The following is a 12,924-nucleotide window of genomic DNA, read 5'->3' as shown; positions in this document are numbered from 1 at the left end:
GTTGTTCTTGATATTCATTTTGACAATCCATGCAATCCGAGTTTCACTGCTTTATACACATTCAAGTCCTTCCAGTACTCTTCGACTGTATCTTCCAAAGAGGTAGTCGGTCAGATAGGTGTTCCTCGCTTTCCAGGGCCCATCGCGGCCCACCCTTGGGAGACATTGTTCTTGAGCCAAGATATAGGATGACTTCAACCATACAGGCCGCTGGGCAATGGCCTGCACGTTCCCATTGAACCGAGGTACCATAGCAGGCACACCGTTCTTCTCCATCTCCCGAATCACGCGACAGATCAGCTGTGCTCGCATGTCTGCCCCCAACGTCCACGACGTGTGCGCATACCCAGCGACAAAGCCCACATTCGGAATATCTTGGACCATGGCGCCATTCCAAGCAAGCCTTTCTCCAAGATCGATCTCGATTTCATCCACAAGGATCCTTACCCCGCCCGCGAACTGGAGCTTCAGCCCCGTAGCAGTTACAATGATATCGCCTTGCAGGTACTTTCCAGACTGAAGCCTGAGGCCATGTCGGTCGACATTGGCGATGTGGCCTGTCTCTATCAGCGCGCGTCCACCTTTCAAGGCTCGGAACATATCCCATCCAAAACAGACATTGGGCCGTTGCTCCCACGGGTTGTATGCAGGGATAAAGTGAGGGTCAACAGGAACATGGGCTGGAAGCTGCCATCGGGCCCAGAAGACGCATATTCGCTTTATCAGTCCCGGGAACCAGTGACAGAGCTGGAAAAACTGTTTGAGAACGATCATCCAGAGGACCCATTTAAGGTGATGGACCCAGTGCCAACTTCCGTTCTTCCGATGCCGTCTCTCGGGGAGAGTAAGGAGGTAACCTGGACTTCGCTGGACGAGCGTCACCGATCCAGCAGTATGAGCAAGATCCGGGAGTAATGTCATGGCCGTTGCTCCGCTACCGATTAGTAGGATATGTTTACCGGAATAGTCCAGGTCGTCGGGCCAGAACTGGGGATGTATCACTGGGCCTGCAAATGAATTCAACCCTGCAATTTCAGCTGGTCGGGCCTCGTTGTGGTCAAATATACCAGTGCAGAAGATGAGAAATTTTGTGCGGAGTCCCACAGCGGAGGGTGGTGCTTTGTAATGATGGCATACCAGCTCCCACTGGCGCAAGCTGCTTGACCAATGTGCCGAATGTAGTTTGTGATTGAAAAGAATGTTATTCCCAAGCCGAAACGAGCTGGCGGCGGCGGCCAAATATCGTGAGACTGATTCCCGATCGGGGTGTTTGGTCTTCTGATTCCATGGAAACCAAGTATACGAGTAAGTATAGATATCGGAATCTGCGCGGAGGCCAGGATAATGAAACGTGTCCCAGGTGCCGCCTACAGTGCTCTTACTTTCGATAACAAGATATCGACAGTGAGGCAGCTGGTTTTGAACCCGATAGGCCATGTTAATGCCGGCCAAGCCAGCCCCAACAATTATGATGTCCCAATCAGATCTGAATTCATGCTTCTGCATTGTGCCGTGAGCCATCATGACTTCCTAGGATGAGGAGAAAGAAGATATCAGGTTTCCTTTATCCTAGCGAGAACGAAGTTGCGCCGAAGACTGACAGGGGTTGCAACGTACATGTTTCCCCCGCCCCCTTGCTTCGCCCTGCAGATCATCGGTGGCGTCTTCATGGCCTGATAAATGCCGCGATTCCCCTTCTCAAATGGCTCCAGGCTTGCCTCTAGCATTCTATCGCCGCAGCCTGTGTTCTGCTCTCGCAATTCACGATGCCAGATATTAGCAATGAACCTGTTGATGGCCTTTACTACCCGGTTATTATCATCGGAGCTGGAATATCTGGCATCGGATGTGCGTGCCAACTGCAACGCAAATTAAAATTTGATCAATTCATGGTATTCGAGGGTCAGGGCGGAATTGGTGTACGTCTTCAGTTCATGGCGTTACATGCTCGTTTCAATCTCACGCTGACATAAGACAGGGGACATGGTGGAGTCACCGGTACCCAGGGGTAGCTACTGACTCGTGAGTTTCAAGTCAAAAGCCGTTCACTCAAGCTGCCTTCCTACAGGACCTAACCGACTAGCTAGACCCACACCACTCTACTCTTACTCTTTCGCTCCCAAGGCAAACTGGTTGGGTCCCAAGGCCACTGGCAAGGAGATGTACGCCTACCTGCATGCGGTTTGCGAGCAGTACAAACTTCTAGATAAGATCCAACTTAATAGCGCCATCACGGAGTTGAACTGGGATGCCACTCGAAATGAATGGCGGGCAACAGTCGTCACCCCGGAGGGGCGAACCACTATAAGGGCCAAAATCGTGATCAGCGCAGTCGGCAAGGTCGGAACTCCCGACATGTCGATATTGAGAGATATCCCAGGCATCGAGACATTTCAGGGCCATACAATGCACACGGCGCAGTGGGATAACTCTATTCCCTTGACGGGCAAAGACATCACGGTTGTGGGTGGGGGATGCAGTGCTGCGCAGCTGGTGCCGCAACTGTTGCTTCCCTGGAGCACGATTGGGCCAGGATCTGTCACACAAGTTGTCCGCTCGCCTCACTGGGTCACTGCGGATCCTTACTCTGGTAGAGTGTTGGAATTATGGAATCGATGCATGCCATTGATTACCAGGAACAGACTAGGCGCCTGGTTGGCGCGTCTCGTGCTTCTCAGCATCTACGAACTGTTCCACTTCACCTTCTATTGGCCGCATCCCAAGGGAGGCAAGCTACATAGATGGCTTCAACGGAGACTCACGCGCTATGTTAGCCAGCGGGCTCCTGAGGAGTATCATAGCATGCTCACGCCACGATACGCGGTTGGGTGTAAGAGACTAATCCTCGATCCAGGCTGGTTTGACTGCCTACATGAACCAAGGTTTCGCCTTCACAGCTCGCCTATCAAGCGGTTCGAGCGCTCCTCAGTAATACTAGAACACGGCGGCCAGGAAGTCAGCGTTCCCACTGATGTACTCATTCTAGCGACAGGATATAACCCAGGTGCAAATCTCCTCTCGTCTATGCGCATCACGGGGAGAGATGAAGCCGACCTCCACGACGTATGGACTGCACGGGGAGGACCACAAGGGTATCTAGGTGTCGCAATGGACCATTTCCCCAACCTTTTTTTCATCTGCGGTCCGAATTCCTCAGTTGGGCACGCTAGTGTCATGGCCGGCATTGAGAACTCCATCAACTATATCCTGCAACTCGCCGAGCCTGTACTGGAAGATAAAGTTGCAGCACTGGAGGTCAAGGAGGAGGCGTGCCTGCGGTGGACCCAGAAGGTTCAGCTAGCTTCGAGAGACTCGATTTGGGCCAAGGGCGGCTGCACCAACTGGTACATCGATCCAAACGGATGGAACTCGGTGATCTACCCGTAAGTCGTGAATCTTCCCCTCTGAGCCACGCCCGCTCTGCTAATTGCCTGCAGATTCTCCCATTTCTACAACTTCTACACCTGCAGATCGCCAGATTGGTACGACTGGAACCTCACTTACACAAAGCTGGGACTTGGTCAGTCTCTGCGAACGAGATCGAGGTTCCCGCTGTGGATCGTGGTCATTATGATTGCTTGTTTTCTCCCTCTCTTCATGCATTTCGCCCTGCAGAGTGCTATCAGAGAGACTATATGTTTCCGACCGATGAGGGTCTCGATTCTCAGCACTTCTTAATCACCGCAAACTCTCGCGCTGGCCAAGCCAGAGACAAGCAGAAAGCTACCGACTGGATCAGATCTACCACCGGTCCCAGCAACACAATCAGAATAACATGCCATATCAACTCCGGCGCTGTTGTTCCAGGATGATCGAGATCCTGTATCACACACCCCACCACGCGTCCATGAAGATGAACAGCGAGGTTCCAAGTTAGCCAAACAAAGGCATGATGCGATAGCGATACCCTCCAGCCACAAGCGATGGAGATAGTCCTGAACCAAGCCATCCTTAGTCAACCATGACACTGCAATCTAGGCGGACACTTACAAGCCCAAATGCACAAAAGACTCCAGCATCGGAATTGCCAATGCCAGTCTGACCGACCAGTCCGGAACGGACATGATTCCGCTGTACCATCTCCGGCGTTGTCGGACGAGATCCTGCAGGCTCTCCGGGGGCTGTTCGCGTGCGACGGCATGGATCCAGCCCGTTTTGAAGCCTTGTTTTGCAGCCTTTGCAATCCACATTGTCTCATTAGTCAACCCCATTCAACAATTATCGTGCTTGAAAAGAACGATTGATCGACTCACATGGTACGCAAACCAGAAATCTTCGGCAAGACAATTTGTATCCCAGGTGACTGCATTCTCCGCCTGCCCATTGATCAAAATAAAGCTGCCGTGCATCCAGCCGAGCAATGGACGTTGAAAGAGCCGGACCGGCAGCTGGAACCGGCCAAAGTCCTCTGCCACTCGGAGGGCCTCGGCTACAGTCAGGAGAGGGTTCTTCCAGTGGTTGTGAGCGTTGTAGAAGATTGTTCCCTGAGCAGCCATGATTCAGCATCAAGTTTTCGCAGAGCATCTGCGGATCTCACCATGCCAATATCCTCGGCGCCCCGCTCAATGAAGTCCACGCACGCACTCAAAGCCTCCTCAGTGATCTCCGTCTCTTCGTCTAGATGCAGGACCCAGTCTTGCTCCGACAACCGCCAATGCCGCCGGCACCATTCCAGGACTCTCGCTTTGTGCCTTGCGTGATCTGGCCGGAAAGAAGACGGTACCTCCAGCAGCTCCACAAAGTCAGGGAGCATGCCTACGAAAGGGTTTGGCACTGAGTCAACGACCACGTGAAAGCTGATGCGATCCCTCTTGCTGAGCCGATTCCAGTGCTGAGCGGTGTGTATTACTGTCTGTGACTCCTGCATTAGCATGCCCCTCGAAATACCGGTGGCATCGGTGACTCTACCTGCACATTTGTTGCCTTCGTGACAAGACATACTTTCAGACTGCGGAATGGACGCTTTTTAGATGCTTTCGCATACGCGAAGGGTCGTATGGGGAGGCAGAGCCCCCAGAGGGTGTAGTATGGCGGGAGCTGGAACAGCAGGAATGGACCCAGAATCATGGCGAGTACGGTGCAGTCTGGTGTCCACCGGGCGTCAGGCACAACGACCTCATGGTAGGCACCTGTCCAAATGCTAATCTCATAAAGGCCTATTTGCACTTCTGTCAGTGGAGGAGGCCCATTGACAAGATTATGGTCGGGCTCACCCAGGAATAAGATTGTCGCTGTGCAAGGAAAAATGGCCCAATTATAGTTCAAGATTGCATACAAATTCTGTGTTCGGCTTTTGTGGTCCGGCTCTTTCCTATCTGCACCGTTCTTGAGTGTCATAATGGATTTTTTTCAAGGCCCAAGTCGCTACCGGCCAGATCAGGATGCTCTGATGCTTTTAACTTTAACCTTCGCTCTGCTTCAGACTTAAGCAAGATACACTAGGCTGTGTTGGGGCTACTTTGAATGAATCGCCACTCGTCTCATGCAGTGTCAGTGCGCTTGGAAGTGAGACTCAGACGAGTCAAAGTCTCGAGACCGGGTTGGACATGAACAGAAAGATGAATAACTGTCCAGCATACCCAGGCGCCCATCACTGAACATATAGTCTCGTATTTATGACTGGTCAGTCTGACTGAACTAATGTGAGTAGTCGATTTCCCCATCTGCATTGGATCATCTTGCATTTCAATCGGGTGTTGATGTCACACGAGCAAATTGGGAATTATGGACTGAAGATCGCCGTATTCCTGACACGTTGGCTGTGTAAATCACGATCTTCAAGCTGCGATCGACGGACTGCGAACGTCGATCGTGTGACGCGATCTCATTCCGATAGGTCGAGTGCTACGAAACTCTAGTATTCATGGCCTAGCCCCTATCTCGCACTGGGGAGTTTACCGACGAATGAAACTCAGCTTGGTGGAGCTTCGAGAGTTATTTGTGAGTCCTTCTCATGAATGAGACAGCATCCTGCGCGCATTGATACCTTCGATTGCTTTGGTACAACACACAGTCCGCTACGGAGCTCTGATAAATCGTACATGCATAAGCACTACGGTTCATCTCAAGGTGATCTCCACACCACTTCTGGGAAGAATAAAATCCGATAGACCATTGCAATCATAAGTAAGAAGAGATGCATATTGCTTCCAAGCACACATTCATGACCATGAAGCACCTTGTCAGCATCCCCATCCTTCTTGTGGGTATTGCGCTCCTCTCGTCATGGTGGTCATCCGGAATCCTTCCCTGGCAGCGTGCCAATGATAGAGCTGCTTCGTCAACGCAAAGAACCATTTACGCCGCCTATCTGAACCCCCCAACGGAATTCCAAGACTTCTGGTTCTCCAGATACAAGAATTCAAGTGATCCCTACTTCGATGCCGTCCGGATTCTCGCCTACCAAATCCTACACGCCCCCGAAACACGCACCAAACTCAACCTGGATTTCGTGGTCTTCGTCCACGAGGGGGTGGACGAAAGCAAGCGGGACTGCCTGCGACGCGACGGCGCGCAGGTGATCGAGCTGCCAGAGCTGAAAGCCGACTGGACGCGCTTCAAGGATGCGCGATGGGCGCATGTACTCACGCGCCTACGGCTGTGGCAGATGGTGCAGTACGATCGCATTCTGCTGCTAGACGCTGACTCGGTTCTGACTCGGTCCATCGACGCGGTCTGGAACCTTCCAGAGCTCCAGCCGAGGACTCCCCTCTCCACGTCGGTGCATGTGGGTGAGATGGTCCTACCGTTGCCGGAGTCCTACGTGCTGGCCGGTCTCCCGCAGCTGCGCCTCAATCATACAGCACGCCCAGCGCGCGTGCCAGAGGACTTCTATGATTGGGAGACTCTGAACGTGGGCTTTCTGATGTTGCAGCCGTCGCTCGAGATCTTCGACTATTTTGCCGCCATGCTGGCGGTGCCGGAAAGCTTTGAGAGTAGTATCGCTGATCAGAGTCTTGTGAACGTCGTCTTTGCAGCTGATGGTCCGATGCCCTGGACGCGGCTGGATCTGTCGTGGAATGTGCAGTGGCCGTGGCCGGACGATCTCTGGGCAGGCTATGCTGTGTTGCATGACAAGTGGTGGGCACCGCTTCATCCAGAGACGCTGGATTTCTTTCACTCGTGGTATTGGCGCATGATTGGGTTCTATTCGGTGAGAGATGGTTGAGCAACAGTGAGAAGGTTGCCTTCATGTGGGTGTGTTATCAGATGCCAATAGAGTAGAGAGTGCACCAAGGGACAGTCTGATTCTTGTGTAGCCTTAGTTTCGCCTGAAGGGGAGCACTCCAGCTTCAGTAACCTAAACGTGCTAATGTGCAATCACTTCAACTCTGCCAGAAGTATATCTTACCAACCGTCTCATCGAGCAACAGTGCAAGCTTTCTCGCCTCTTCCATCCCGCTTCTTAAGCACCCGCTTCTTTAAGTGCCTGTCCTTCTAAGCACGCTGTGTACTACTATTGATTAGTTTATGGAAAAATCTGTAGCTAGAACAATTACTACGTCCTTTGAGGTTCCAAGGTGCCAGTGAAATTTGGTTAGAGACTATTTTTATTGGGGGTACCAGTTCAGAAAAGACATATATATAGTGATTCTTATCGGGACGGTCTGAGTTGGAAAGCTGTTCAATAGACGGTCAAGCTACGAGCCTGAGATATGATGATACTAAATAGACTAGGTCCTTGCAAGCAAACACGAATAGCTTGCCTCGTCAATACTGTGGTTGAGCATGAACCGCCTCCTACTGCAGTACGTTCTTGCATCGCATGATTATCTCGGAATGCTCGGATGGGAATCCCCCCTACGGAGCACATCCACTAACCCCATCCGGGTATAGTCTTACGTGGCAACTGTCACGGACTTTTCCTCCCTGATCCAAACTGTCACGTCAACAAGCTTTACTTTCAATTGCCCTAGAGCTTGCCCGATCACAACAAACACTAGACCAATCTTTACTTCATCTCTGTTGAATGTAATATCCGATTATCTACTAATACCTATATTAATAATCAAACATACTAACGCCTTCTTCCCACCACGCAATGAATCCACCTGAACCCCCCACCACAATCAAAGTAGACCAGTCAGTGACTCTGTCACTGGAAGATGAATTCGTCACCGTGACCGGTATGATTTCCCAGAGTCGTAGTGTCATTCCCAGTATTCAAGCTGACCCAGTCTACTTCCTTAGATAACCGTCCCTCCTCCCGCGGACGGGCAAGAACCAAGAAATACTGCTGCGGGTTATTATCCCAACGAGGTATGTATCGCATCGCCCAGAACAAACCGTACCCTAACCCCCAGCCATCCCCTGCTCCTTCCATCCACTAACCCCAACGAACATCCCCCCACTAACCATTCCCCAGAACACCAACTCAACTACAAACTCGACCGCTACGGCATCATTAACGCAGAAGTCACCCCCAAGAACCTCACAATCACCTACGTCGACGGCAACGGGCTCGACATCATCCACTACCGCGTCCGCCCCGAGGAGCACGCGCAGGCCACCACCTGGACGTTGCACCTTCTGGCCCGCGCCTACCGCCCCGCGCAACCCTTCAAACGCCTCAAAGTAATCATCAACCCGTTCTGCTCCGGCGCGGTGACGAAATTCCGTGATCTCGCGGCGCCCATCCTCGCCGCGGCGCACTGCCACTTCGACGTCGAGGAGACGCGGTACAAGGGCCACGCCAGCGAGATCGCCGAGCGGATCGACCTCGATGCCTACGACGCGATCGTGTGCTGTTCAGGCGACGGGCTGCCGCACGAAGCGTTCAACGGGCTGGCCCGTCGGCCGGATGCCATCAGGGCGCTGACCACGATGGCTGTCGCCATGATCCCCTGCGGATCCGGTAATGCGATGGCGTGGAATCTGTTCGGGACGGACGATGTCGCGCAGGCGGCGCTGGCGATTGTGAAAGGCGTATCAATGCCCCTGGATTTGCTCTCGATCACCCAGGGCGATCGCCACACGGTATCCTTTCTGTCGCAGTCTTTGGGGGTGCTGGCGGACTCGGACCTCAAGACGGAGCATCTGCGGTGGATGGGCGACCATCGCTTTATCTATGGCGTTTTGACGACGATTGCGCAGCGGACGGCGTATCCCTGTGAGCTGGCTTTCAAGACGGTCATGGGGGATAAGGCGGAGATTCAGGAGTATTATGACCGTGCGAGGGGTCAGCCATTGGCGTCGTCGGCTGTGTTGACTGAAAATTTAGGGGCGGGGTCGAGTGGCTTGCCGCTGAAGTATGGTACCGTGCACGACGATATCCCGGAGGACTGGGAGGTGGTCTCCGGGGAGGGGTTGTCGAGCTTCTACGCCAGTAACATGGCGATTGTGGCCAAGGACACGAACTTCTTCCCGGCCGCGTTACCCAGCGACGGGCTCTTGGATGTCATGACGGTGTTTGACACGATTGGGATCGTAGGTGCCCTCGATGCTACCGTCAAGCTGCCGCAGGGGAAATGCTTCGAGCTCGGCGACGTGCACATGCGGAAGGTCTCGGCGTACCGTCTTACCCCTAAGGAGAAGGAGGGGTGCATCAGTGTGGATGGGGAGTGGTATCCGTTTGAGGCCTTTCAGGTAGAGGTGCACCAGGGTCTGGGTCGGGTGCTCTCAAATGTGCGTCATGCGTACCACGTATGAGACCCATGAAAGATATTCGCAAGACGAATAGTTTCGGAACCTGGTCATCCCAATACCCATTTTAGGGATAATTCCAGAAGGATTTAGACTCTTAGCAAGCCAGGCAGCTCGAAGCTAGATGTGGTTTTGCCGTGATGGAGACAGGGAAACAGGAGGAAAGTGGGAAAATCCCAGCGCATACAGAACTTTCAATGTAACACTAGGATCTCTTGATTAATATGTCTGCCCAAGTCGATGACAGTTCATTGAATCATGTAATCTTTACTTTGTATCACAAACTATCCGAGATCGTGGCCTTGGAAGTGGACCTTAGACTAAGGTATTGTGAAGAAATGTATCACCAGTTTCGCTTATACGGCATAAAGACCAGAAACCTAGGAGTTTTGAAAAGGGAATTGCTATTCTAGAGACTGGGATTGTACGATCTATCGGAGACGATCCGATGAGAAAGTTGTAGTCCAGATCCGATCCCACCCCTCAAGACAGAAGAGCCAGGATCTATGACAAGTGAAAGAAGCAAAGTCCACATCGCCACCCTTCTCTAACCAGTCCCCGGTCCCCTTTACTGAAGGCATTTCCAGTGATTCTCCAAGCTAACCTCCGAGTTCAGAGCCGCGGAATACCTTCCAGCCCATTGATAGTAAGCATAAACACTTCTTGACAATCCATCACTGTAAAGTTCTGCGCCCTTTGTCAGACTATCGAGCGCGTGGTGACTTCGCCCTATCTGCTTTCCTCCCCTTGACTATCATTCTACCCAGCCCATGACAACCCCTTCCAAAAAGAGAACAAGCACCAAGGATGTCGACATCGTAAGATCTCTACACAATATGACAAATCTAGTACATAGTATGAACAGTCCACCCAACTAATCCCACGTCCCACCTCAAAACGCATCCACGACCTACCTCTACCCAATAGCTCGCCTCATATCCCCAACTTTATAACCCTGACCGCCAGCCCTTACCTCACCCAAAACTCGGCCACCAACCCGGCCACCTCCGACACCCTCTCCCTCACCACCCCATGCCCCACCCCCTGCACGACATGCACATCCCCAAACCCCAACTCCCCCAACTCCTGCACGGTACACAAATCATCCAACTCGCCCAACACACACCGCGCCGGAATCCCCTTCTCGGCCGCCACTTTAAAGGTGTCATGCATATCCATGACCCCACCATCCCGAAAGATCCCCACCACGCTGGCCGCATGGCCCGGGTGCTCCTCCATCTGCCACTTGCGCACCATCTGCGCCACGACCTCGCCTCGGGCGACCCTCTTCTCCCAGTCCGCCGGCACCACCAACGGCCCGCCCTCCAACCACTCCAGGATCCAGTCGCGGGCCCGCCGCTCGACAGCCTCGTCACCATCATCCCCCTTCAAAAGCACCCGCTGCTGCTCGGTGAACTGCGCAGCACGGAGCAACCCCGCCGGCGCGACGAGGACCATACTCTCCACCCGTTCGGGAAACCGGGCGGCGAAGGTGGCGGTGGTGGCGCCGCCGAAGGAGTAACCCACAAAATGGGCGGAGGGCCAGCGCAGGTGGTCGAGCACGGCTGAAATGAGGTCGTGGAAGAGGGCCGGCGCGTGCGGCTGCCGCGGCGTCGCGGAGAGGCCGTGGCCCCAGTGGTCGAAGAGGAGGCAGTGCGCGGCGGGGAAGCGCGCGGCCAGGGCACGCGCCAGCGGGGCCATGCCTATCGCGCTGGTTTGGACGCCGTGCACGAAGAGGATTCTTGTGGGCCCGCGTCCTGGAGTAGTGGCTGTCGGGGGGATGGAGTAGTAGGCTGCTTGGCCGGCTGAGGTTTGGAGGTAGGAGGCTTGGGGCAGGATGGTGCCGAAGGTGGAGGTGAAGGCTGCTTCGCTGGGGGCGGGGATGGAGGACGCTGGCTCGGGGATTGTGGTCCCGGGACGCGGGAGGACGACTAGCGGAAAGGTGGGCATTGTGAGGATGGGGTTTTGCTTGTGTTAGATGGGAGGATAGTGCAATCGAGCGTCACGTAGAGGAGACACTAGAGGGGAATTGCGGGGTGGGGGGGTGGGTTGTTTATGCTCCAAATTTCCTTATCGTCAGATTCGGCTTGTTCGGCTGACTAATCTCTTGATAGGGAGATAAAGGTCGCGTCATTCTGTTTCGGGGTCAAGCAGATGCTAAAAATAATTACATAATTGAGAGTGTAATATGGTTATGTGGAGCTTTTCTGCAGTAATACGCCTCATGAGGGAGCCGTATGTCCTAGGACCAATAGTACGGGTGTGACGCAGAGGGCTGCCTGAACATATCGTGGGAAAATGATCACGTGTGTTATGATCGTGAGAGTATGTAGCCTAGAGTGGAAAGAAAAAAATGAAGAAATAGGATGCCTACAATAAAAAAAGCAATTTTTCGGGATTGGAATCACGCATGCCACAAACATTCTACTTCATACCGATCGACCACACGTGGAGTAGTTCTCCGTATCTACCTGAGTACACATTTGGGCAAGCCCTAAAAGCCCCACAGGCACCCGAATCTGCAGCTTCGGGGTTATCTTCCGAGAACCTCAACGCCTAGTCGAGCTTTGCTCGCCCGATTGACTCGCAGCATTGTATGAGAAGACTCCCAGTCCTTTACAGTATCTAGTAGAAATGATGTATTTGACCCTGAATGGCTCTCTATAGGGGTGTACCGGTAAATTGCACGCGAGCACTGGCGCTCTTCTTCCTATCTGCAAACCTCGAGCCCACTTGAGTGATTTGCACGATTGAGCTAGGGCAGCACTAGTGCAAACACCCACTGTCGCTTCCATCTTTTCATAGGAGCTCGGAGCTCGTGAGGAGGAAACAGGGGTCGACCAAATCCAGCTGCAGTGGCAGCTTCACTCGGAAACCATGCGATTGCGGATTAGCGACTGAGCTCAGCTCTGCAGCATGACGTGGTGGGGTCGCTTCCCTAGTACTCAGGGCTCATCGAGTCACTGGCCTCAGAACTACTCCTTTACACCGCGAGCCGGTGCCGGGAGAGCTGGCGCCGGAGCAAGCGGCGGGATGAGTGGCGGGATGAGTCCCCGGACAAACTCCGCGGCAGCTACGCCAACGACAACGACAACGGATCTACCGGCATCGGCAGTGTCTTTGTCGACGCCTACAACGCCTTCACGGACCATGTGGGTCGGACATTCACCGGGCGGCGGCAGAGGGGGGTCTATTTCAATGGCCGGACGGGCACTTTCGATTTTGTGGATTACATATGTGAGAGGTCGTCAACTAGTAGTGTCTGAGAAGTCATGTCTCATT

General features: G+C 53.4%; 6 protein-coding genes across 6 annotated transcripts; 3 read left to right on the top strand and 3 right to left on the bottom strand.

Annotated features, from left to right (window-relative positions):
- Positions 1 to 51: 51 nt before the first annotated feature.
- BO72DRAFT_374200 (flavin-containing monooxygenase) lies at positions 52 to 1,506 on the bottom strand (the record flags this gene model as incomplete). Its single annotated transcript, XM_040941120.1, has 1 exon — positions 52 to 1,506. One exon carries the CDS (start codon positions 1,504 to 1,506, stop codon positions 52 to 54), a length of 1,455 nt encoding a protein of 484 aa, XP_040802849.1.
- A 139-nt stretch (positions 1,507 to 1,645) lies between these two features.
- Positions 1,646 to 3,870, top strand: BO72DRAFT_58677 (flavin-containing monooxygenase). Its single transcript, XM_040950552.1, has 4 exons — positions 1,646 to 1,919; positions 1,979 to 2,022; positions 2,088 to 3,383; positions 3,438 to 3,870. Exons 1-4 carry the CDS (start codon positions 1,767 to 1,769, stop codon positions 3,676 to 3,678), a joined length of 1,734 nt encoding a protein of 577 aa, XP_040802848.1. The 5' UTR covers positions 1,646 to 1,766; the 3' UTR covers positions 3,679 to 3,870.
- Positions 3,871 to 3,986: 116 nt separating this feature from the next.
- Positions 3,987 to 5,539, bottom strand: BO72DRAFT_526400 (glycosyltransferase family 2 protein; the record flags this gene model as incomplete). Its single annotated transcript, XM_040950030.1, has 5 exons — positions 5,214 to 5,539; positions 4,909 to 5,156; positions 4,538 to 4,852; positions 4,254 to 4,484; positions 3,987 to 4,175 (listed from the first exon to the last, which is right to left on the bottom strand). Exons 1-5 carry the CDS (start codon positions 5,335 to 5,337, stop codon positions 3,987 to 3,989), a joined length of 1,107 nt encoding a protein of 368 aa, XP_040802847.1. The 5' UTR covers positions 5,338 to 5,539.
- A 482-nt stretch (positions 5,540 to 6,021) lies between these two features.
- On the top strand, positions 6,022 to 7,306 carry BO72DRAFT_446620 (putative glycosyl transferase family 8 family). Its single transcript, XM_040944339.1, has one exon. The coding sequence runs from the start codon at positions 6,170 to 6,172 to the stop codon at positions 7,166 to 7,168; it is 999 nt and encodes a 332-aa protein (XP_040802846.1). The 5' UTR covers positions 6,022 to 6,169; the 3' UTR covers positions 7,169 to 7,306.
- Positions 7,307 to 7,901: 595 nt separating this feature from the next.
- BO72DRAFT_400864 (sphingosine kinase) lies at positions 7,902 to 9,942 on the top strand. The gene is made up of 3 exons (XM_040942163.1): positions 7,902 to 8,126; positions 8,191 to 8,259; positions 8,366 to 9,942. Exons 1-3 carry the CDS (start codon positions 8,042 to 8,044, stop codon positions 9,646 to 9,648), a joined length of 1,437 nt encoding a protein of 478 aa, XP_040802845.1. The 5' UTR covers positions 7,902 to 8,041; the 3' UTR covers positions 9,649 to 9,942.
- Positions 9,943 to 10,547: 605 nt separating this feature from the next.
- On the bottom strand, positions 10,548 to 11,676 carry BO72DRAFT_446618 (alpha/beta fold hydrolase). Its single transcript, XM_040944338.1, has one exon. It carries the CDS (start codon positions 11,590 to 11,592, stop codon positions 10,612 to 10,614), a length of 981 nt encoding a protein of 326 aa, XP_040802844.1. The 5' UTR covers positions 11,593 to 11,676; the 3' UTR covers positions 10,548 to 10,611.
- Positions 11,677 to 12,924: the final 1,248 nt, after the last annotated feature.

Source organism: Aspergillus fijiensis (assembly GCF_003184825.1).
Source record: "Aspergillus fijiensis CBS 313.89 unplaced genomic scaffold BO72scaffold_15, whole genome shotgun sequence".
NCBI lineage: Eukaryota > Fungi > Ascomycota > Eurotiomycetes > Eurotiales > Aspergillaceae > Aspergillus > Aspergillus fijiensis.
Note: the sequence above shows the minus strand (reverse complement) of the source record. Positions and strands in the feature narration are given on the sequence as shown.